Raw genomic sequence first — 22,341 nt, 5'->3', positions numbered from 1 at the left:
CACCCCAAAAAAAGGGTCACATGCACAATCAGGAACAAAGAACATGACAGAGAAAGCCTTTCATTATGCAGATAAAACTTATAATCCCTTTGCAGATGATAAAAAAATCATGTGGCTATGTCAGCTAATATGTCCAAATAATTAGTGACTACTTATATATACAGTAAAACATTTATATATAGTGATCATTTATATCTAATTAATACAATTGATCTAGTTTATTTAATCCCTAGAGAAACTGAAATGTAAAAGAAGGCCAGATGTAGTTTTATGTAGAGCAACATACTGGAACTATTTCACCTAACTAACCTAACCTAGCAATTAAGTGAATAAATGTATTTCCCAAAATATTAAAATATTCCTTTAAATGAAGGGATAACACAAACTTCCACTTCCCTCTCAGCACCTAAGCGACAGGTAAAAGAAGTGTCTGACATCACCATGTGTATTGGAGGAGGCACATGGCTATCTACACCTAATCCAGGACAAAATTGTGTGTAAAACTGTTGGGATTTCCGTAGCGAGAAATGTGTGAATAAAGGTGACATTTTTCTTTTCTCATTTTCAAATCAACATTGGAACAAAATCTTCATCACACTGTAGGTTCAAAGAGGCAAAGAGGACTTAAATGATAAGATTCAGTTTTACAAAAAGAGTGAATTTAGGCAGTTTTTGGCTTGATGAATATTTTTGGAATATTAGCAACTACAGTATCCTCTTTTCCATGCAACAGAAGACAGAGAGATGTACACTTGCACAGTAATAGTTTTTATTTTATTACTTTGATTTATTTTATTGATGAAGCCAAATGAATAATACCATATTTCTTCATTAATCTTTTTGTTGCAGCAGTGAGGGAGAAATATGTTAGTTTATCACAACCAAGTGCAGTCTTTCTGCTAGCCACAGGGAGGCGCCACAATATCAGAACATGGAAAATATCCTGTCTGTTCCATCAAAAAGGTTGAAATATGGGGTTGCAGTTCATCATCTCAACATTCATTTACACACAAAGCTTATCAGTGAGTTATAATTTTATGTAATCCCTGCTACTAATCTCTCCATACACATACAGACTAAACTGCACTTATCTTACTCACTTACCAAATCTTCACTCAGATAATTATTATTAACTCAGAGAAGAACAGATGAACATCAAGTGGACTGTTTATTATTGAACATTCAGACAGTGAAAGTAAAAAAAAAAAAAATCATGGTCATACTGTCAGAGAAGTATATGACACACCTTGTGTTATCTTTCTGGTATACAGTACACCCTCACACATCCACAATATTTCCGTCAACATACCATGTGCCCTCTTAGAGGCAATACAGAAATAGTAGTTCTATTCCAAGTACTTGAGTGGGAGTAATGTAATGAGGACTTCTCCATCAGCGGTTTTCACATTCATTAACATAATGCTGGCTGTGGTGTGGGAGTGAGATGGGGTGGGGTGTTTAATGGCTCCAGGTAATATGAATAAATAAATAAACAAACTGATGAACAAATAGCTTAAGAAATAACTGAAAGAAACAGGAAATGTTTTGAAAAATATTACTTAAAGTGCCAATATCTCATAGAACCTGTATAGTAATAATAATATAATTTATTTTTGTTATTATTATCATTATTCATTATAAATGGAATGGTCCCAGATCATAAAACATGTTTTACACATTCTCTTGCAATAGTTACCAAGACTATCAGCAGCTTTAACAATCTTCAAATGTATATTTTGTTGGAATATTTTTGCAGTGCTGAATACATATCATATATTCCACAACAATTTCTATAAAAGTCACCCTCCGAAACATCACAGCCACAGAAAGTCACAACTTGATATGCTGTGATATTTTACACATGTTCTGTGTTTCAGCTTGGACTACATAGAAGGAAGGTCATTATATGGAAGAGACATAATGGTCAACTTTAAGTAGGGGTTATCAGAACCCAGATCTCAAAAAGGTCAACGATGACCCATTTTCTAAAAACCAACATGTCAGTTTCCCACCACACACTCCAATTAACATCAAGGAGATCTCAGGCTGTTCTATTAATAGCAGGATGTAGATTTCAATGTGGAACTTTGCTGCAAAGCTCATTGCTGAGCTGGTGCCATTTAGGCTGCTGGAGTGCCTGGTGAAGTGTCTGGAAATGGGTGTCAATCCTCTCCTCTGTGAGATTATTCCCTCTCAGGCATAATAAGTCAGTATTTAATGGGTATTCTCTGACCTACAACCATTAATTTGCCGCCTTCTGGTTACATATGTGTGATGGTGTGTGGGTAAGATCGTGCATAATTGTAACCATCAGAGGTAATGACTGCACCTAACAAGTCTTTGGAAAGCTTTTTTGAAGTCTTCATTAAATATGGTGTAGATAAGAGGGTTGATCAGCGAGTTGAGGTACCCCAACCATGTAAGAAAGTCAGCCATCTCCATTGAAGTACTGCAAGAACCGCAGGTGTTGACGATCACCTCCTTGACGAAAAATGGCAACCAACAGATGACAAATGCTCCGATTATCAACCCCAACGTGGATGCTGCTTTGCGCTCCCTTGAGCCTGAGATCCGTGGTCCTTGGTAAAACTGGCTCCGACGTGACTCACTGCGTGACTCGTGCCGGCGAGACTTGCACTGGAAAGCCTTTACCGAGACACGCACCCGTTCACGTGGAGGTTCCTCAGTTGAGGCTTCAGAGAAAGACTTTTCCGGTGGGCTTACGGGCTCTGGACTTTGAGGTCCCCGGTCATCATCGTCATCTCCAGCAGGGTAGGTTGATGGAATCATGCTCCCATTGGTCATGCACGAGTGACGGCTAGCCCGGCTGGCCTCCCTGCGCATATAGAGGGTCTGAGCGGCCCGGTAGATTTTATAGTAGAGGATGAGGATGAGCAGCAGAGGGATGTAAAATGCTCCAAGCGTGGAATACAGAGTGAAGGCCATGTGATGGTGGATGATGATGCACTGGTCTTCCTGCTGTGAATCCCCGCTGTAGTGCCGCCACAGCAGAGGAGGGAGTGAGATGAGGATAGACAAGAGCCACACCACTGCCACCATGGCCCCTGCTCTGGCCCCTGTACGTTTCCGTGAGTACTCCACCGCATCAGTAATGGCCCTGTACCGGTCGATGGCAATCGCAGCAAGGTGGAGGATGGAGCATGTGCAACAAGTGATATCCACACTTAACCAGATGGTACACACCACCTGGCCCATGACCCAGCTCTCTTTCTGGATGTACATGATACTGAAGGGCATGACCAGCACAGCCACCAGCAGGTCGGTCACTGCTAATGAGCAGATGAGGTAGTTGGCTGGGTGATGCAACTTGCGGGTGACTGCGATAGCTGTGATCACCAGGCAGTTGAAGAATGTAGTCAGGATAGCCACTACAGAGAGGGTCAGCGTAAGCAGGATCTTACTGGGAGGGAGTTTAGTGGTCTCCACTGAGTCATAACCTCCGCTGCTTGTGGCATACACTCCTTCAGTACAATTGGGAAAATCCATTCTGCAGGCAGAATAGAAAGAGAGTTGAGCATTAGACATAAAGGGAGCTTAGAAAAAATGTTTCAGGAATGTTTCAGGAACATTCATTCAGAGTCAATATTTATATTGTGACTGCAGTATATATTATTTGTTGTTGCTCAGTCTGGTCATAATTTGACATAGAATTCAGTCAGTCAGTATCTTAAAGTGCAGTAAAATTTACTTGAAGCAGTTTTATTCTCCCCCTCTTCTTTCCAAAAATTGATAGCCACTGATTTTGTTTTCTGCACTTCATATGGAAAGAAACAAACAAAGTGGATGAAAGGAAAGTTTTCAAAATGTGCTTTTAGGGATAATCGACTTTAATGACTGTGTTTCAGGTTTTGAAATATTAAAATACTATCAAAGCTTTGAAAAAAAACATTTCAACCTGCCAACAAAAGTTTGCCAAAACTCTTGAAGTGAAAATATAGCAGTCCAGTCCTACCTGTTCAGGCTGTGAGGTGTCCAGTTGGTTTAATGTGCGACAGACAGCCTGCTTTGATCTGTCCTGCCAGCGAGCTCTGCCATCACATCATCTTTGTCATTCATCAACACCTGGGAGAGATAGAGAGAGAAAGAGTGAATAAGAGAGAGAAATTGCAAGAGAGTGAGAGAAATAGAAAGATTGGAGAGAGAGAAAAGACACAGTTAAAAGCAACAAAGTAAAGATACAGCCAAGGATGAGTACGCTTACACAACAGCATAAGCCACTGCAGATGCAGGAAAGGGTTTTTTTTTCAAAAGCTAATATACTGGCAGGTTTTCATTTGAATTCACTGATATGTGGATCTTTTTTAACTTGGTCATTTGAATATTCACCAATGTGACCTCTACACCTCTAATTAGGGTCTGAATAGTAATTGATTAACCTGAGTTTATAGTCATATCCAAATAGTATAAATGCTGTTCAGAGGCTTTTCTGACTTGATACTGTAAGATTAAATTGCTGTGTGTAGTGGAGAGCACAGAAAAAATAACATATTTGGAATTATTAGTATGAAAATACTTAAAAATTAAACAGAATAATTAAAGAATGTCAGCCAAAAATATTCTCCATCAGCAGCTTCAATCCAAAAATATTACAGTTTGCAGCTGTATGTGTATCGGTCGACCATTTAATTAGCAACAGCCACTGTGATTAAATCAAAATGCTCAGGTATAACTGTCATCGCCACTCTCCCTCATTTTCCGCATTGCTCAGTATCCTGAAGATATGAGTGGGAACTGTTGCTATAGAAACACAAGAAGTACAGTACTTTTATTTAATGTGGTGATGGAGCAGAGGCAGCCAAACACTGACTGTCAGGTCTCTACGGAGACCATGCGACTCCCAGGCAGTAGGTTAGGTGCGGGGGTAGAAGGGTGGGTGAGTGGCGTGGCTAGACTACATGACAAGTGAATGAGATAAGAGATCCCAGTTCACTTAACCCAAAACATGGCAAAGTGGTCGCTAATATAATTCAAACTTCCAAACCCATTTTTGACAAAAAGGGTTCTATATAGAGCCAAAAAAAGATGCTTTTACTGTCGTACCAGAGCTGACCTTCCTTGATGTAATACCCAATTATGAAAGGCTCCAGCATTACATGCAAAATCTAGGAGAATCATTTTTCATCACCATTGTTGAGCACCTCGTATAAAATGTAGGTGAAATCCACCAAGAGCAATGCAGAGGCATATGATGAGTGTTGTTTCACCAACTCATTCAAGGTGTGGGCACTGGCCATCCTTCAGCCAAACTGAGTCACCTGGGTGCTCTTTGCTTAATATCATGGTTTTACTTTGTGAAAAATCATATTTTCTACTTTTAATCAAACATAATTTCACAAAGAACCATAACAGTGTGTTTACATCTATATTTTGCTTGGCATATGATCAGTAGGAGATTAAACAACAATCTCTTTCTTGTGTTTCCCAACTCACATTTGCCAGAGCTAGTGTTTCAAACAGCAGTTCGCACCTGTTAGCAAAAGTTTTAAAGTCTGTGTAAAGCAGTAATAAATATGTATTCTGAGTTTTTCACACCACATAAAAATGAATTATTAACCACCAAGCCAAATTTAAATGCTAAGTGTATAAAATTGGGTTTCAAAATCATGGAAAAACAAGCAGTATTCTGAGCTCTAAAACACTGGGGGCATGTCCGCTGAAGGCGCTGAAAGCACTGAAACTGAGCCCCAACTGAACAGCCTCTGAGCCTCTGAACTTGACAATGCTCATAATGAACTCCCTTAAAAAATATACAATTTAAAATAGGCCTTGTTTGTAGGTGTAACACAAGAAACATGGATGATAATTCAAAAATAAAGTAGCCTAACGCTAGAAGCCACTGTACAATTCAGCACCCATTTGGTAGGTAAATGTGGACTTATTTCAGTAAAAATGTAACTTAAATGAGTAGTTAAGCTAATCATAATTATTTATTGTTTAACTGTTGTTTTTTCAATGAAGTTTGGAGTCAACATTACTCACTTCTTGCTGAAAAGCGCGGGTGAGGGGCTAGATGTAGTAGCCACAGGAGTATGTCTGTAGTAACGGTGAAAACACCGGAGTAGGGTCCGCAATGCAGCCGAGGCAGCGAGGGTGAGACTGGACAGACTGCAAACAATCAGGGGAAGAGAGGAGAACTAAGGGCTAAGCTAACTAAGGGCTAACTCCTCATCGGCTATCTCTACCCAGCATCTTCCTCGCCAATGTACGGTCTCTGGTGAACAACATCGATGAACTGCAACTGCAGATCACCGCTCATAAAAAGATTATGGACTGCAACTTCATGATTTCTATGAAAACATGGCTAAACAGCGGCGTCCCCGATAGTGTCATTGAGTAACCTGGGTGGATACAACAGGTAATGACTCCAGTAAGACCAGAGGGGTGTGGGGGACTGTGCATTTATGTTAACAAAGCTTGGTGCATGGACAATGCCATTATCGAGAGGCACATCTATTGTTGTGACTGCAGCATACATCAGGATGCTAATGCTAAGCTTGCAGTGAAAGTATTGCATGCTAGTCATCCCTCTACGTCATGGATCCATCATTTCAGGCCCGCCCAAAAAATCCTGAACACAGAAGTGGTGAAAAGCAGTTTAACAGTCTAACTCCGCAATTCAGTACTACACAGTTCACAGTCTTTTCACATAATTTCAGCAATTATTTTCTAACATGTGTAATGTGTTTCAAAAGAAAATTCTCTGATTTTCCTTTACACAGACTTTAAAATGTATTTTCAGGCTTGTTTCAGGCAAATTGCTTCCTAAAGTGAAGTCTCACATGTCAATAACTGTCTCTTTGCTGAGAAGAGTTGGGTACAGTTTATTATGCGTCATTGGATGTGCAGTACATTTTAAATACTAAGTAACTAACTATAATAACAAATTGCTTTGCTGCTGTGAAGTAAACCAATGAAGAGTATTTGTTTCTTTACACCTGTGATTTGAATCTTTAAAGAAAATGAAATTGCCTTCCTCTGTGTTCATGCAATTATACACTCCATCCTTTTTACCCTTGGATGAATTTGGAAGAAAACCTAACCACACTTAATATGCAAATTATTTTATGCAGATAGATACTTGATAATTACTGCTGCAGTTTTTTTTCTGTGTTTGCGCACACATGTATAAATAGTTATACACTATGAACATACTGGGGCGTGTTTCTATGAGTGCGTGTCTGTGCATGCATGTATGTATTTTGCAGTGACTGACAGTGTTTACAGTGACAGCCTGTCATTATGTGCAACAAAGAAATCATCTGCTTTTGTCTTAAAATGTTCTAAAACACAGGCTTTCTGTTCAAGGCCATCTGAAGATAACTTCCAGTGAGCCAGCAAAAACCCAGTGCCCTTGCAGGAATTGAGCAAACAGAGAAAACAGCTCCATTCACTGACTGATAGCCACATTGTTTTAAAATTATACAGCAACTGTCAAGTTGTTGTCTTTTTTACGGTGTTGCCACATTATTTCATTGAGTCATTGAGTCATTATCTATTCATTGCGGTGATACAATAAACTAATTGAGCCAGCTGATACCATTCTGCAACTTTTACTGGGCTCTATGATCAGCAATATTAGCAATTATAGATACTCAGCACTAAAATAACTGTATACATTTTCAAGATACAAAAATTTGAATTGCAAGTTTATTATGTGACTACAGCAAAAACGTGTGAGGTTGCTTCTGCCGTCTATAAGTGACGGATTCAGGATGAGCAGATAATGAGGAAGCTGACAAAGCAGAAACATCTCCTCAACTTTCAGACATAAAGATACAGAGATTAATTTAATCTATCCTCAAACTGTGTCCCATTCACCGCTCAAGCACATACACAAATGTGACAGCACCCTCCGACCAGCACACATACTATACGCTGTACATAGACACACACATACAAAACACCAACTTCACTCTATGTTCCAAAAGGTTTGCAGTCACCGAAAAGCTACCCTGTGACATTCAATCCCTCTGTCTCTCTTTTTTTTCTCTCTTTGTCCTTTTACATGCACAGGGAAGCTAAATGTTTCACGTGGAACGAAATCTCAGAAACACAAACGCTTTGGCCCAAGCAGAACATAAAGCTGCCAAGTGTTGTTGTGAAGGAGGAGAGTTGTGAAAAAAATGATTCTTTGAGTGACAGATCTGGAAAGAAGCAAAATAAATGACTAACTATACAACCATAACAGGGCACAGCAACACTCATTCATTTGCCGGTCCAAGTATCTGTCTATCTATTTCTATCTGCTGTATTTATTTCATTTTTGTGGTGGAAAAAAATGACAAAATACTAAAAAAAGAATACTAAAGAGGTCACCCTCTAACGTGATGAAATACTGTTAGTGAAAACTAATCTCATACATGAGTAGAGATTAATTTACCCTACGTTAAAGCAAAACAATAAAGTAACATAGTAAATTGTATTCTGAGGGAGCAGTAATTGCATAAAATGATAAATAAGGGTTCACCATACGGCTGTCAACTTGTACAAAACATTCCCTAATAATCCAGTGTTCTTTTTTTTTTGGTAATGAAAGTATTTTATAAAGACTAAAGTTCACTTGATAACTCCTAGATTAATTTTGTAGCAAGAAAATAATAATAAAAAAAACCTTGCAGCAGGAACCCAAAAGCAACTGACAAAATTATTTACAAAATATGGAAATCAAATTAGAATGTGCATTTAATTATAATATAATCAGAACATTAGAACAAATAAAGAAATTGATTAGTACATGTTTAAATTAATTAGAACTAGTGTCAGTCTGTTATATAAAAAGATGAGTGATTATGTAGAACAACAGTGAAAAGTGACTATATTTGCTAATTATTAATGTGTGTCTAATTTTTAGTGACTCATACTCACTGTCATGTATTTCATAAAAGGGTGATATCATTCCCACCTGAGTGGGCTGAGCCACAGTCATGTGGATTTTGTAGCAGTCACTGTTTTCACTCATTGACCTGTGTCCTCGTTTCAAGCTTGACTGGAGCACCCTACTGTATGCATGTCACAGCAGGGGTTTCACTGCACAAGCGGATGCACACAGTCGCTGTCTGCTCTCTCTATCTGCTTCATGTAGATAGAAGTATTAGCTGGTGAGGTGCCCCCTGAGGACTGAAATTGATGGGATTAGTCTAAGTGGTGCATCATAATGGTCAGGAAAAAAATTTAAAAAAAGCTTTGTTTTGTTTTTACACCCTTGTAGGTATGTCACGTTGTGTATATCGGTGATAATGTAACATAAAGTTGATAGATCGACACTTACTCATCTAAGTAAACATTGAGTTTGTGCATAAAAATGGACAATGCTTTACTAAGTGGAAATACTCATTATCTAGAATTTAGACTAACACCATAAAATGTAAATTGTGTCAAGGTCAGAGTCACCGGTCCACAGCTGCAAACACGAAAAAGGCATCTGTCACAGCATTTGCATGCAGATGTGAAACTGGTGGCAGATGAAGGGAATGCCTCAATCACTGCTTAACAACCTGAGATTAGTTCTCGAGTGCTGTGCAGCAGCAACGCTGAAAGAACTGAAAAGACTTATGTCAGGCTGTGTAGAGGAGGTAATGTTCCCCGTGTCTGCAGTATAATCACTGCATTGATGTCAAACAACTCTAAACAAGAATCAGTTTCCTCACTGACTAGCGAGTGCAGTTAGTATTACTAAATTTCAGAGAGCAATTATTAACAGATTACCTTTACAAACTAACTTCTCCAGTGCAGTTTATGTTTTATTATGGTGATCCAGCCGGCGAGCATAGATGGCATGTGTTACAGAAATTACATAATGTGAAAAACCTTGATTAGACATTCTCCATAATTACAGGAAAATGCATCCACTCAAGCTTTTATCTGGTGAACAGTGAATTCCTTTTGCTAGATACTCTCCAACCAGTGCATGTCTTTTTATCCAAATCAACAATACAGGTTTGATGTAACTATAAATGCTAAATGCAGTGATTTAAAATGAATGGGTAATTGCTACCTGTAACTGTCATCAACAGATGCTTTAAGATTGCATGTAGACATTCGTTCTCAATTGATTGAAACCGTCTGAAAGCAGCATGACTGATAGTATATCTGCAGTCAATTTGAAATGGCTGCATCAATGCACATTGACATTCAACACACTGAGCCACTGTTTAGCTTGATTGAAGCTCCTATAGGATTTGAACATTTTTGACTTTGTGACAGACAGCATTAAATACAGGATCTATAATCAATGTACTGCAAAACAATGTGCGTCTCCATGCATAAAACTAGTCAGTTAAAATGTATTCTCCCTGTTTCTACATTGTAAATCAATGTTTGGGAGATGGGCTCATTGTGGGGTGACACTGGACACACACAGATGCATGAAAAACTACTTTCCTGTCTACATCACTGAACATCGAGAGAATACAACTGCCCAGTCCCACCCAAATATATATATATACGTATATATAAATCACAAGGATTTAGTTCGTAACCATTTTTGCTTGTGTTTTGTTTTTATTTTTTTCTAATTTGTGAGTTCAGTTGAACAGGAGCTCTGTTAAGTCTTTTCAATGGTTTTATTCATTTATTATGTGGCTGCACAATAGCAGACATTTTTCCGTCCTTCCTCTTCGCCAGTGTAGGATGTGTCTTTAAACAAACAACACACAGTTTACAGCACAGCATTATTGCAAAAGAAGTCACTGAATTAAGATGTTAAATGTGTTAAAACAGATGGGCCTGACAGGAGATAAGAGATATTTCTGGGGATCGTGTAATTTGTTATCTTCTTACCAACAGCCTCCAACATGAAAATCATTTGCGGCTGAAAATGTTGTCGGGAGGCTAAACTGGAGTACGACACATGATCTGTGCCAGTTACTTCAAAGAAATCTGTTTGCTTACAGTTTCTGCCATGCAAGTTGTTATTGCTCACCATATCAGGGTTGAAGAGTCACATAATATTTTGAGCTAATGAGAGTATTTATTTAAATATTTAATATAGCAGGAGCATAGTCTGATATAATTAATGGCCTGACACTAATCTTGCTATCAAAGTGGAAAGGTATGGCCTTAATGAGGTGAAACTGTAACTCTCCTGGCGAAGAATCAAGATAAGGGAACTCCTGATAGAGAATATCAGCAGTCAAACATTAAATGAGCAAATTGCTTTCCTCTGTAAAATGCATGCCCCCTTCACACTGAAAAACATCAACACAAGCTGCCACACATCACCAGCTTATACAGTTGTCCCACCTAATGTGTATAACCACATACACCAGACTGAAATATCTGTGGAGTCATGTTTCTGGCCACATGATGACTGATGTGCGATAATCACTTAAATTATCTGAGTCTTTGGCTGCTAAATGCTCCACTAACTTTTTTCTGTCTGCAGTGCAGTGCTGGGCAGGTAGCGTTCAATGGGTTTAGTTTGTTTCTGGAAACAGCTGCAACAGCAAATAAGTTTCAGAGGAAACGAAACATCTCCGAGATTGTTTTGACTGTTTTTTAAACAGCATAATGAGAAAGCTTTTGTATTGGAGGTGTCTGCAAAAAAAATGATTAGCGATGTATGGTAATTAATTTATTTTACTACAGTATCCACCTTAGGCAACGGAGGCATGCTGATTAGTTTTTGATGACTCAAAACACAAAAGTTTTGCAAAATATTGTGGTCTTAGTATAGAAAAGTCAAAGCCAATTTGAGGCACTACTTTTTTTATCGTAATATGTGTCTCAGTCAGGATATATTCCTTACTTTAAGTGTTTTAGTATCTGAAACCTAACCAAAGGTGGGGTACAGGATGCAAATCACAGCTCCCCCCCCCCTCCCACACACACACACCACCACCACACACACACACACACACATAGACACACACCACCAATGTCTTCCCTGTGAATTATGTGTCATCTAAATATCTCACAGTTCTGGGTTGGAGAAAAAAAAGTTCATAGTGAACATGCCCCAGGCAGCCATTCCTAACCTTTACCTTAAACCAAGTGTTCATCCTAAAATTTAATGGCTTACATTGTGAGAACTTGCTTTTTGTCCCTAAAAACAACATGAGTAACAGAAATAATTACTCTAAATACTGTCATGATCAGCCACATGATTTCTATTAGAGTGTACCTCATGCGTAGTTCCTCAAACCAACATGGATCTAATTATTCTCTACCTCTGTTCAATTATTTCCACAAGGGTTACCATATGATGAGGGCAATGAGTGTAAATGGACTGGGTAGAGACAATGAAGCAAATGGATAAATTGACGGGAGGTTAGGAAACAAAAAACCTTGTTTACACGGAAATCCAATTTTCAGTGTTCCTTTACTGCATGTCCCCTTTTATCCCTATCATGTAATATTGTTTAGTTTTAAGTAACATTAAGCAAACATCTATTATTTAAGAAAATGATAATGTGAACGTGGGTGTTTCTTGACTGAGGTTTTGAGGTTGCTGTTTAATAGTGAACTCTGATGTCTCGGAAGTCAGGCTGTCCTTGCACAAACAGAAAGAGTTCACATACAGCGGCTTCTTACAACAGATTCACTTTGTCACAAAAATGTCGGTGCTGTGTTGTTGTTCATTATAATGCATCAGAGTTTGCTTGGAAAAGCCCTGTCTTCTCAGTCAGTGTCCTTGCAGTTGTTTGATGTTGATCAAAGTTAGACTAGCAGCCTCATTGTTTACCTTTAGAGGTCAGTGTGATGCTGGAATATGTATTTCTGTGTATGTAATACGTAAACCTTCTGAAAAGGTGACAGACTACATTTTCTGTAATTAGAACTAAGGTAAAAGAAAAGGCTCAAACATGTAGCTTATGTACTGATATATTCTTGAGAACGTTTTTAACATAGCTGCAGGGGTTGAATGAATGAATAACAAATTACCAATTGAATTCTGTTATCAGGTGTTGAGATTTTTTGCTTTCAAAACAAATTTTCTAGCAGGTATTGAGTTCAGGATCAAAACCTCCCGTCCATTAGCCTTGGCTCAGCTCACCACTGGCTGTGCCAAACATGCCCACAGTGACAATGTTCCAAACATAGATTTGTCTTCTCTTTTTAAAGTTGGGATTAGCTACAAGTTACTAAACTCAATTTTAGTTTACAATACAAAGTTCTTTTTATGTCCTTACTGTAAGTTTAGTGTTGGGTAGTAATGCATTAGTTTGTAACAAATTACAGTATTGTGATTACGTTTTTCAGTAATGAGTAGTGTAAGGGCTTACAGTTTGAAGTTCAGTAATTACATTACAGTTACTAATCCCAGTAATGCTCAGTTATACCTGTAGTTTGATGGGGGGTCTCTGTGCGTTCAATGGACAGACTGCTCTGGTATGTGATAGTTTGACGCAGGGACTGGAAGTTTGTCAATGTAATTGGGCAAAAGTTAAGTTGTATGAATGTAATTTCTAGGAGCTAGGGTAGAGGTGTGGGGATGAGGTTAGCCACCAGCCACGTCGTTAGTCATACACATTTTTTTTTTCTTTCAGTCCTTCATCTTGGAGCAGTGAATTTCTAGGTTGCTGTTTTATAATTAAAGGATTCTGAAGATTTCTGATCCTTGCAGCTTGGGTTAAAAATCATTGATAGTAAAGATTAAAGGCCTAAAGACATAAACAACATGACGCAGTAATATTTGCTTTTCCTTCTTCAAATTCAGCTCTACCACTTTCTAACACCACAAATGAATATATTTAATGCACTAAATCATTTTAATGATTTATAATGATGATTACATGATAAACGTCTAAGTTCTATTAGTACTGAATATTGGCAAGGAGTTATGGAATTAATTAAAAATGAATATGAAATGAAATATTAGAAGAGAAGAGAATAGATTCACATCTCTGCAGCAGAAACACAGGCCAAAGTAAGAATAAGAAAAACTGTGCAAAATGAAATATGCTTATGTGCAAAGTCATTCTATCCAGTAGTGCAATTCTGTAAAGTAACAAGTTCAAGTAGCAGTGACCTGTGGCAGGATTTCTATTTTGCAACAGCTTGTAATAGTATAGTATTAGCACTATAGTAAAGTGTAATAGTGAAAAGCTGAAAATGTCAGATTACTGTAATTTTACTGTATTATATCAGCCCATGTTGCTGGATCAAGGAGATTAAGGAAACATACAAGGCTTGTTATATTTTTATATCACTTTATTTTATTTTCCTCACCATATTGTTTATATAAAGTATCAAATTTGACTTTGAACTTATCAGGGCCTGTTACTAACTATTGCTTGTGGGCTTCCAAACTTGAAACCATGCTGAGATGTGAGAATTTGGAGTTGACAAAGTTTACAACAGGATTATCTCATAATACTACACCCTATGCTCATAATCTAAAACCAATTACAGATTCCCCTGAAAGAATTTTTGCACTGAGATTAGATTAGTTTCACTGTAATTAAGACAAAGAGGAAGACAGCTATGAGATGTTTCTTATAAACTCAAACTAACCCAAACCTTTGTGGTTATATCTCAAATCTTATATTGTTGAATGATATCAGACGGCATGCTCACAAACAGTTATAGATGTGGAAATGCACGCAAAGCTTTCTTTTACTTAATACAAGGCTAATTTTTTTATCCATTAACTTTACCACTGTTCAATGCCTGGTCGACATCTTGAATGCTTTAGGTTTTTGGTTTACAAAATTTGAATAGTAGTTTTATGTAAAAAAATCAGAAAATGTAAAGGAGAACAAAGTTTTGACAGAGATTTATTCAGTGCTGTGGATAATAAAATGCGTCTTGCCATTACAAACCTATTAGATCTACATCCAAAGGATATGAGTCAGCGTATGTCTTAGCCACTTCATCAACTCACACTGTCATGACATTTAGGGTGTACTCTATCAGTGTGTGTCTTTTTTGGTACGGATTAGGAGCGCAGTAACCCTGGGCTTTAGGAAATAAACTGATAAGAGATGGCAGAAAATAAGACAGACAACTTTTTACTAGATGGAGATACCCAATTATCTGCTCTTCATATTTACTGTACCTCTCTGTCTCACAAACATGCACACACACACACATCTCCCAAAGCACACAAACGTATTGTAACATACAAACGTATTGTGCTTTTTGCTCATACTTCTGCAGTCTGTCAGTTAGAGGCAAAATAAGAGAAAGATTTGGTGCACATTACAAGAAGTTCATAAAAGCTACAGTTACCACAAACACACAGTCACAAACAAATATGCACGCACACACTATCGTGCCTGCATTTACAGTACAACCCTCCCACACAAAGTTAACAGCTCTGAAAGAAGCTCGAGTCATTTACAGTACGTCGCTTCAAATTCTCACGGGATGAGTAATGTACAAGTGCTGCACAATCCAATTTTTTTTTTTCAAACACTCTTCCACATTTGAATCAGCTGAGGCACTAATATTGGGTGCATCACTTTTGCAACAGCAGATCAAGTACTGCTCATTTATCAAGCATTCAGATTTTATTCAACAGTTCTGCCCTCAGTAGTCTATGAGGAATTCCTGAATTGACACCGAGCTGAAATGGAGCTGAAATGAAACTACAAGAGGAGAGAATTAATAGACCTTTTAATTAAAAGTTGTTCCTAACCTGAAGAGAGCCACTGGGAAAAGCCTCTGTTGCATTTGTACTCAGACCTGTTGGCCTTCTAATAGGACACCAATGGACTCCCATTTGTAATCACTTACACTCTCTACAATTCAATGCTTTGTTTGATTTGCTATGTCATGCCCCCAAGTCCTGTGTGGTTTTCCAATTTGTTGGCAATAACCTAGCATATTAACTTTGATCTGTCTCCTTCCACATATTTAGAAGATAAGCGTACATTGTGTTGTGTTATAAAAGTATAATAGAAAAGTACTCAAAGTCACACAAAAAACAAAAAATCAGCCAAATCATCTTTCTGTCAAACATCAGGCTAATACTTTTGGGGGAAAAGTCAGTTTTGTGTTTAATAATAAAAGAATAGTGATCAGTTTTCATAGATTGGAAGTTTTTGATAAAAGCATAAGCTTTGAGATATGAGTCCAATGTGTTGATTTTACTAAAAGGGCAATTTTACATCAAAGGATATACTGTACATAAGCAGAGTGAATGATGTGGAAATAATAACATTTAAAGAATAATTGGACTAACTATGACAATATATCTAGGTGGGCAAAATACTGTATCAGAAACACCTTGTCATAATACAGTCCACAACTAAGTACAGTCTCAAAAACTACAATATAATTGAGTCAAGACACAGACAGCTACAATAGTATCAACAAAAACTGCAGTTTATTGCAGTTCCATTTGCATTGTATTAAATTGTACAGATATTTGTATGTTTCATATTTTGCACTGTCTACACTAATACTACTACAAGTCTCAATGTAAGTGTACATATTTTAATTTTACTGGCATTCTTCCTTCATTGAAACCTTCTGTAATAAAGTTAATTTCTGATGAAACCAGAGCAGAAAATGAAGGCAACTGAAGTTGTTCTGCCAACCAAAGCCAGACCAGCTTCTGTTTGTCTGCTGCCTACAGCTTAAGCTGTAAAAACTTCTAATGGACTCAGTGGAAGCTGTAGTCCTGAATCCACTCTGCTGCTTTGGTCCTCCTCTCTGTTGGCTGCAGAGTTACTGCTGCTAAATGCAGAACTATTTGAAGCACTTCAATGCTTCTATTTTTCAGAATTTTGATTTCTTTTCTCTGAGCTTTTCAGTCCTACCTTTACCTTTTTTATCTTTTGTTGTTTAGCTCCCATATAAAGTGAGTCAGCAACAGTCATTTGCTAGCTGCGTCAGTATTAAAACAATGTTCAAAGATACTTCCACAAAAACAGTAAAGGGGTCGGCAGCACTGCAGGACATAACTAAACTAAAGGTAGCTGGCTGGGAGAGGAAGACAACATGAGGGAGATGACAGCCACAAAGAACTATACTGTCCCGTGTAACAGCCCACTCAAATGGGGTGATCACCAAAGCACAGCCCTCTCTCTCTCTCTCTGTTTCTCTCTCTCTCTGATGTTTTCCGTCATTGAGCCATCAGCCCAGTTTGTGTGGCGGCCCACTGGGACACCGGTATTCCTGACGGCCACTCCACCAGTGAGTCAGTCTGTCTATCTTTCAAAAGCCGCTGAGAAATGCAGCCTTTCTATACCGACTTTTGGAGGACACAGTTATTGTATCCTTAGCAGCCCTCAGTATCCATAAGCCTCTTCGTGCATGTTGATTGGTTCTGCCACTTATCTATCATTATTAAATATAACAGAACTTGACAGATGGAAAAGCAACTGCAGGATGTAAATAATGGAAGACAGACTGTTTGATCTTGTTAGCAGTTTCCATATTGTGAATCAAATGGTGTTACACTGGACATCAGAGGACTTCAATGGCACTGAGACATGAGCTGTATCAGGCTGCTACACAGACAGTCAGTAGTCAGCAGGGTTTTGTTAATTTCATAGAATTTGATGATAATAATAATGAGATAAAATAGCCAAGGAGGGCCTAGAAATGTTTGACTTGACGAGTTGAAAAAATGCAACTATATTATACATCTTTGGTTTTAGTTCCTGTGGTCTCCACTGGTGGTTCCCAAACTGGTGATTGTGGAGGGGATGGTGCATGACCAGGAAGAAAAACATGGAGAAGAATGAGATGTAATAAATCTGATTCATTTGGAAACAAGCAACAAACTAGAATGAAATTTATTCTAAAAAGCAAAGGACATATTAAGTAAAGGACGGGCAATACAGGAAATGCTCATCAGTTAAAATCCAATCAATGACGTAAAATCCAAAATATGAGGAAGCCTATCTATCTTAACAAAGCAGCAACTACCACGGCTTGAGGCTGAAGCCAGTGTGGAAGTACCTTATAGTGCAATGCCACTGACAACCGCTAGATGCTGGCTCCAAAAAATCCCTGGCTCCAATTGACTCCCACTCAAAAAGTGTCAACTTCTCTCTTAAAATACTGAGCCAATATGTATGGTCTCAATTGCTAAATTCAAGCCCTGTAATAGGTACGCTGGTGGTCATTGCTCTGTCAGTAAGATTTAGCCACAATATACTTAAATTGTAAATCCAGTATGTTGTTCACTCAACCAACATTTGTGGAATGTAATGGTGTTTGCAGCCTCTAGACTCTGCTAGGGGAGCTTAAGGCTTTTCGTCTTCAGTCAATTTCCTGTAAAGGGCCATTGGAAGAGATCGTCTCCCAGACATGGGCCACTTTATTTGATGTGGCAAGTTAATGGATGGTCTCTTCAGGTCAACTTCAGCCCCTACATGTTATTTAAAGTTAAGTATTGACTTTTGCGAGGTCAATGGTAGCAAGACACCAGCAAGCAAATAGTTGCTCCCTCCATCTGCCTCTTATTCTGCTGCTGTGAAAACTTGTCTCACACACACACACACAAATACACAAGAACCCCTATGGTAGTGCCAGTATGTTTATTCTCTGCTGTCCTGGTTTTAAAGACTCCTCAAACGACTTCAAAGACCCATGAAAAAACAATGAGAGTCATCTAGCATTTGCATATTTTTGGAAGCTAATGTTGGCATACGAACCTCTAATTTCAGTTCTCATCTGTCATGGAATGGTGACAATTAATTAAACATTGATTCTTGAAGGGTTTTTTTTTTTTAAGTAGCAGAGAAGCATTTGTGTAGTTTTTGTCACAAGCGACAGTGCTAGCAGACACTTACATGATGTGTCTAGACAGATTTTGATTGAGACTCTGGCCTCTGTAACATGTCAGAGAAGAACTGTACATCAGATATCTGTCTGGGTCTTGATAAAGGCCAGGGGAACATAGAATGACACCAAGAGCAAACTTTGGTGAAAAGTTTTACTTAAAAACTACACAAGGCAGGAATTTTATTTTAAAAAAGTACTTTTCTCATCAATCTAATGGGCCATAAGAGAAGAGCATTTCAGCCTCACTAATTGCATTTCCCTAATAAAATTCTGGCATGAGATAAAGACAGTTCTGTCACAGGAAAGGACAAACTGAAATTTAATAAGTAAATACCAGCAAACAAACACAGTCAACAAAGGCAAAGAACATAAGGCCCTCCAGTTTGAGGGTGGTAATGTTATTAGAGGTTATTAGCAGCATGAATAGCAACAGGAAGAAAAATGATTATGCAGTAACATTTCTTAATATTGAACTGCGTGGGTTGTCCATGTACCGGTCATGTAAACTACTGACATTATAAACCTTATAAAACTTTGATCAAGTGTTTATAATGTTGGTTAAATGTCACTATAAGAATAAGGAAACATGGTTTCTACGTCTTAAAAATGGCTCATACAGTACTGTGTTTGCCAGTTGGCTTTCACAGGTTGTAATTTAATAGTGAAAGTTAATGGGATTTTCTCTGTCTCTGTCTGATCACTTTTGGCATACTTTTGTATAAATCATGCTGCGTTACGTTCAGGGAAATCCCCTCTCTGGATTTCTCAAATTTACATTTTTCATCTACCTCACACTTTTGGACTCAATTATGTGCAGATATTAATCATCTGGTCTACCGTGATGTACTCTGGTATCAGCCAGGGAGAATTAGTGGAGTGGTGAATGCCTGACATGTATTTGTTTTCACTGTTGCACCATTGCCATTTTATGTATTTCATTTGCTGCACTTATTCTACTCATGATGATGTTAATATATGCTTCTATTTGCTTTTTCTTTTATTTTTTTATTTCTTTCTCTGCATGTTTGTCCCTGTAAAGCTTCATTACCTTGCTCAGGAATATGTAAATAAAGATTATTATTAAAGCTGTAAAGGAAGTGCCTCACCAAGATTTAAGCTTGCAAATTGCCCGTATATCCCTCTCAAATTGTTTCTTTTCAACTGTCATCTTAGGAGATAGGAAGCTTTAATAATCCTTTAAGGGAAATAAGGTGCCTGCAAATGCGCAAAAAAGAAATTTGAATATAAATATGAATAAGGCAGATTGGGGGTTCATCTATGGTACAGCCAACAGTTACTGGTACAAATTCAGTATGTACTCCTGTCTCCAAATGTGTCTTGAATATAAATGATACACTAGATTGGTACTGGCACCAGTACAGATCAGATGTTTCCATGTACATAGTGCTACAGCCTCATGATAAAAAATAAACACATGATCCCAAACTGTTTTCCAGTCAGACAGATGTTAAGTTAAGCACTGGAGTTCAGACTCAGTATCAGTAGACTGACACTGGATCAGATACACAGTATCAGAGACTGGTGCATTTCTACAGTATTATAAAAGCCCAGGTGACCAAGAGCTACATTGACTGAACTATGGCCTCATATCATCACCAGCCACAATGTGTCCTTGGTTTGACTCTGCTACTCATCACTGGTGTCCATTATCTTTCTTTTCAAGATAACTCCACCTCCGTAATTAAATACCATAAGTAAATGTGTCTCCTTGGCCAAAAAGCATCCAATGTGGAAACCTTAATTCAATAGCTCATGACATTAAATGAGATCGCAATAATATCCTCCACTGCAAGGAAATTGTTGCATTAATACGATCAGCCCAGTATCTGAATTGCATCCATAATACATCCACTGACAATGCAGAAGATAGTGTGCCCTTTATGTAGAAAGGTGGAGGGTGAGAGTGTGGAGGTCTGGGTGTTGGATGTGCCAGTAGCACTTCTAACTTTCATAACCTTTTTATAAACTGTAACCTTAACTATGACATTTCCCTGATCTTAACCAAGTGTTTTAGTTGTTTAACCCTAACTATAGTTTATGTGCCATGACCACAGTTTTTCCACTAACATTAACCATGCTGTAGTCACTGTATCTGCACACGGCACTGAAGTAACTGAAATTTTTAAAAGTGTTGGCATCCAGTACAGTAATGCACGGTTTTGCAAAACCATCCAATATTGACGTTCTTGCAGTGCAATAGGGTTGCATGAACACACACATGCACACAGTGAGATGTGTGCACATGCACATTCATGGGAGTGTCCATGAAAAAGCTTGCAAGCCACTCAACTCTGTGATTCCCTCTCTGTCTCTAAATCACACCAATCCAGTCTGACAGTAAATGAATCCTGCACAGATGCTGCAACGAGTGCGCACTCCACTGACATGCATTTCTCTCCCTCTCTCATATTATCTCACACACGCACACACTCTCCTTGTCAGTCAGCAAAATACAGTCTCAGGTGAATTCCAGCAGGTCTGCGGAGAGAATGATGCTCACTTTTAACAAAGTCTACATTGGATGCGAAGTTCATTGTAGGCAGATACAGTATGTCTAACATGCAACCACTAGAGAGTCTTTGCCTCAGGTTAACCTCCTAGAAGAAGAAACACATCCTCATTAACATCTTTCCCTCTTGATGAGCCAGGTTTGGAAAAGACTCAGGCAATGGTCAGTCAATTCAAATCACTCTTTACCAGGAGCAGGTTAATTAGATTTTTTTTTCTTTTTTGTTTTTCTCTCCTTCATAATTAAAACCACCCTCTGATTATCATGTGCAGTAATCACTGTCTTACATCTGAGAGGGATGAACCGAGGCAAAAAAAAAAAAAAAAAGACAAAGAAGAAATCCAACTCCCCATTCAGATTCATAAATTTGTTTTTTTAGAAAGATACCGATTGATAATGCAATCTATGGGATCATCCAGCCCTTACTTTAGCGTATTATACAGGCTACATGACAATAGTTTTGCTCAGCACAAAGGTGGATTCAAAGTGGGCGCGTTTATAAATGTATAATGAGACAATTTTGATAAATGCAATATTTCCAACATCCAATTACGATGACAACAGCATCATCATCATCTTCATCATCATCATCACCCATGCTTATAACAACTAAACACATTAAGCGAATATCTAGAAAGTAGGTACTTCCCAATTTCGGTCCATGAATTCAGAAACTGCATGTCAGTCTGTCAATCAATACTTACCCGGCTTTCGTTGCAGTGATTAAATGACAGAAGGACTCTGGCACTGACAGAGGAATATTACATTTCCCATTAATGTCCATTCACAGCACAACGACGTTCACGGCGATACCCGTTTAGTGTTTCCACGGAACAGTGACGCGCACACGGGAGCGCGCTTCTCGGCCATAGACAGAGCTCAGAGAGGTGCGTCAGTGGGGAGGAGGTGTGAGGACAAGAGTAAGAGAAATAACAGCCCTCCAGTAACCAAGGCTAATGAGGAGACAAACGTTTCTCTGTAGCACGTCGACATGATATCTTCTATTAACGTCATAAACCATAAATGTCGCATATGTGCAGTGGTGGAAGAAGTATGCAAATGTAAAAATACTCCATTACAAGTGAAAGTCATGCATGAAAAATCCTACT

The 22,341-nt window shown here is 38.3% G+C and overlaps 1 protein-coding gene across 1 annotated transcript; it reads right to left on the bottom strand.

Moving 5' to 3' along the window:
* Window positions 1-844: 844 nt before the first annotated feature.
* Window positions 845-22,055, bottom strand: htr1fa (5-hydroxytryptamine (serotonin) receptor 1Fa). Its single transcript, XM_044366089.1, has 3 exons — window positions 21,937-22,055; window positions 3,974-4,083; window positions 845-3,508 (listed from the first exon to the last, which is right to left on the bottom strand). The coding sequence occupies exon 3, from the start codon at window positions 3,505-3,507 to the stop codon at window positions 2,311-2,313; it is 1,197 nt and encodes a 398-aa protein (XP_044222024.1). The 5' UTR covers window position 3,508; window positions 3,974-4,083; window positions 21,937-22,055; the 3' UTR covers window positions 845-2,310.
* Between the last annotated feature and the right edge of the window lie 286 nt (window positions 22,056-22,341).

Source organism: Thunnus albacares, chromosome 11 (genome assembly GCF_914725855.1).
Source record: "Thunnus albacares chromosome 11, fThuAlb1.1, whole genome shotgun sequence".
NCBI lineage: Eukaryota > Metazoa > Chordata > Actinopteri > Scombriformes > Scombridae > Thunnus > Thunnus albacares.
Note: the sequence above shows the minus strand (reverse complement) of the source record. Positions and strands in the feature narration are given on the sequence as shown.

What these genes read in the sequence shown, in the direction of transcription:
- htr1fa (XM_044366089.1), bottom strand. Translation starts at nt 3,507, where the DNA reads ATGGATTTTCCCAATTGTACTGAAGGAGTGTATGCCACAAGCAGCGGA.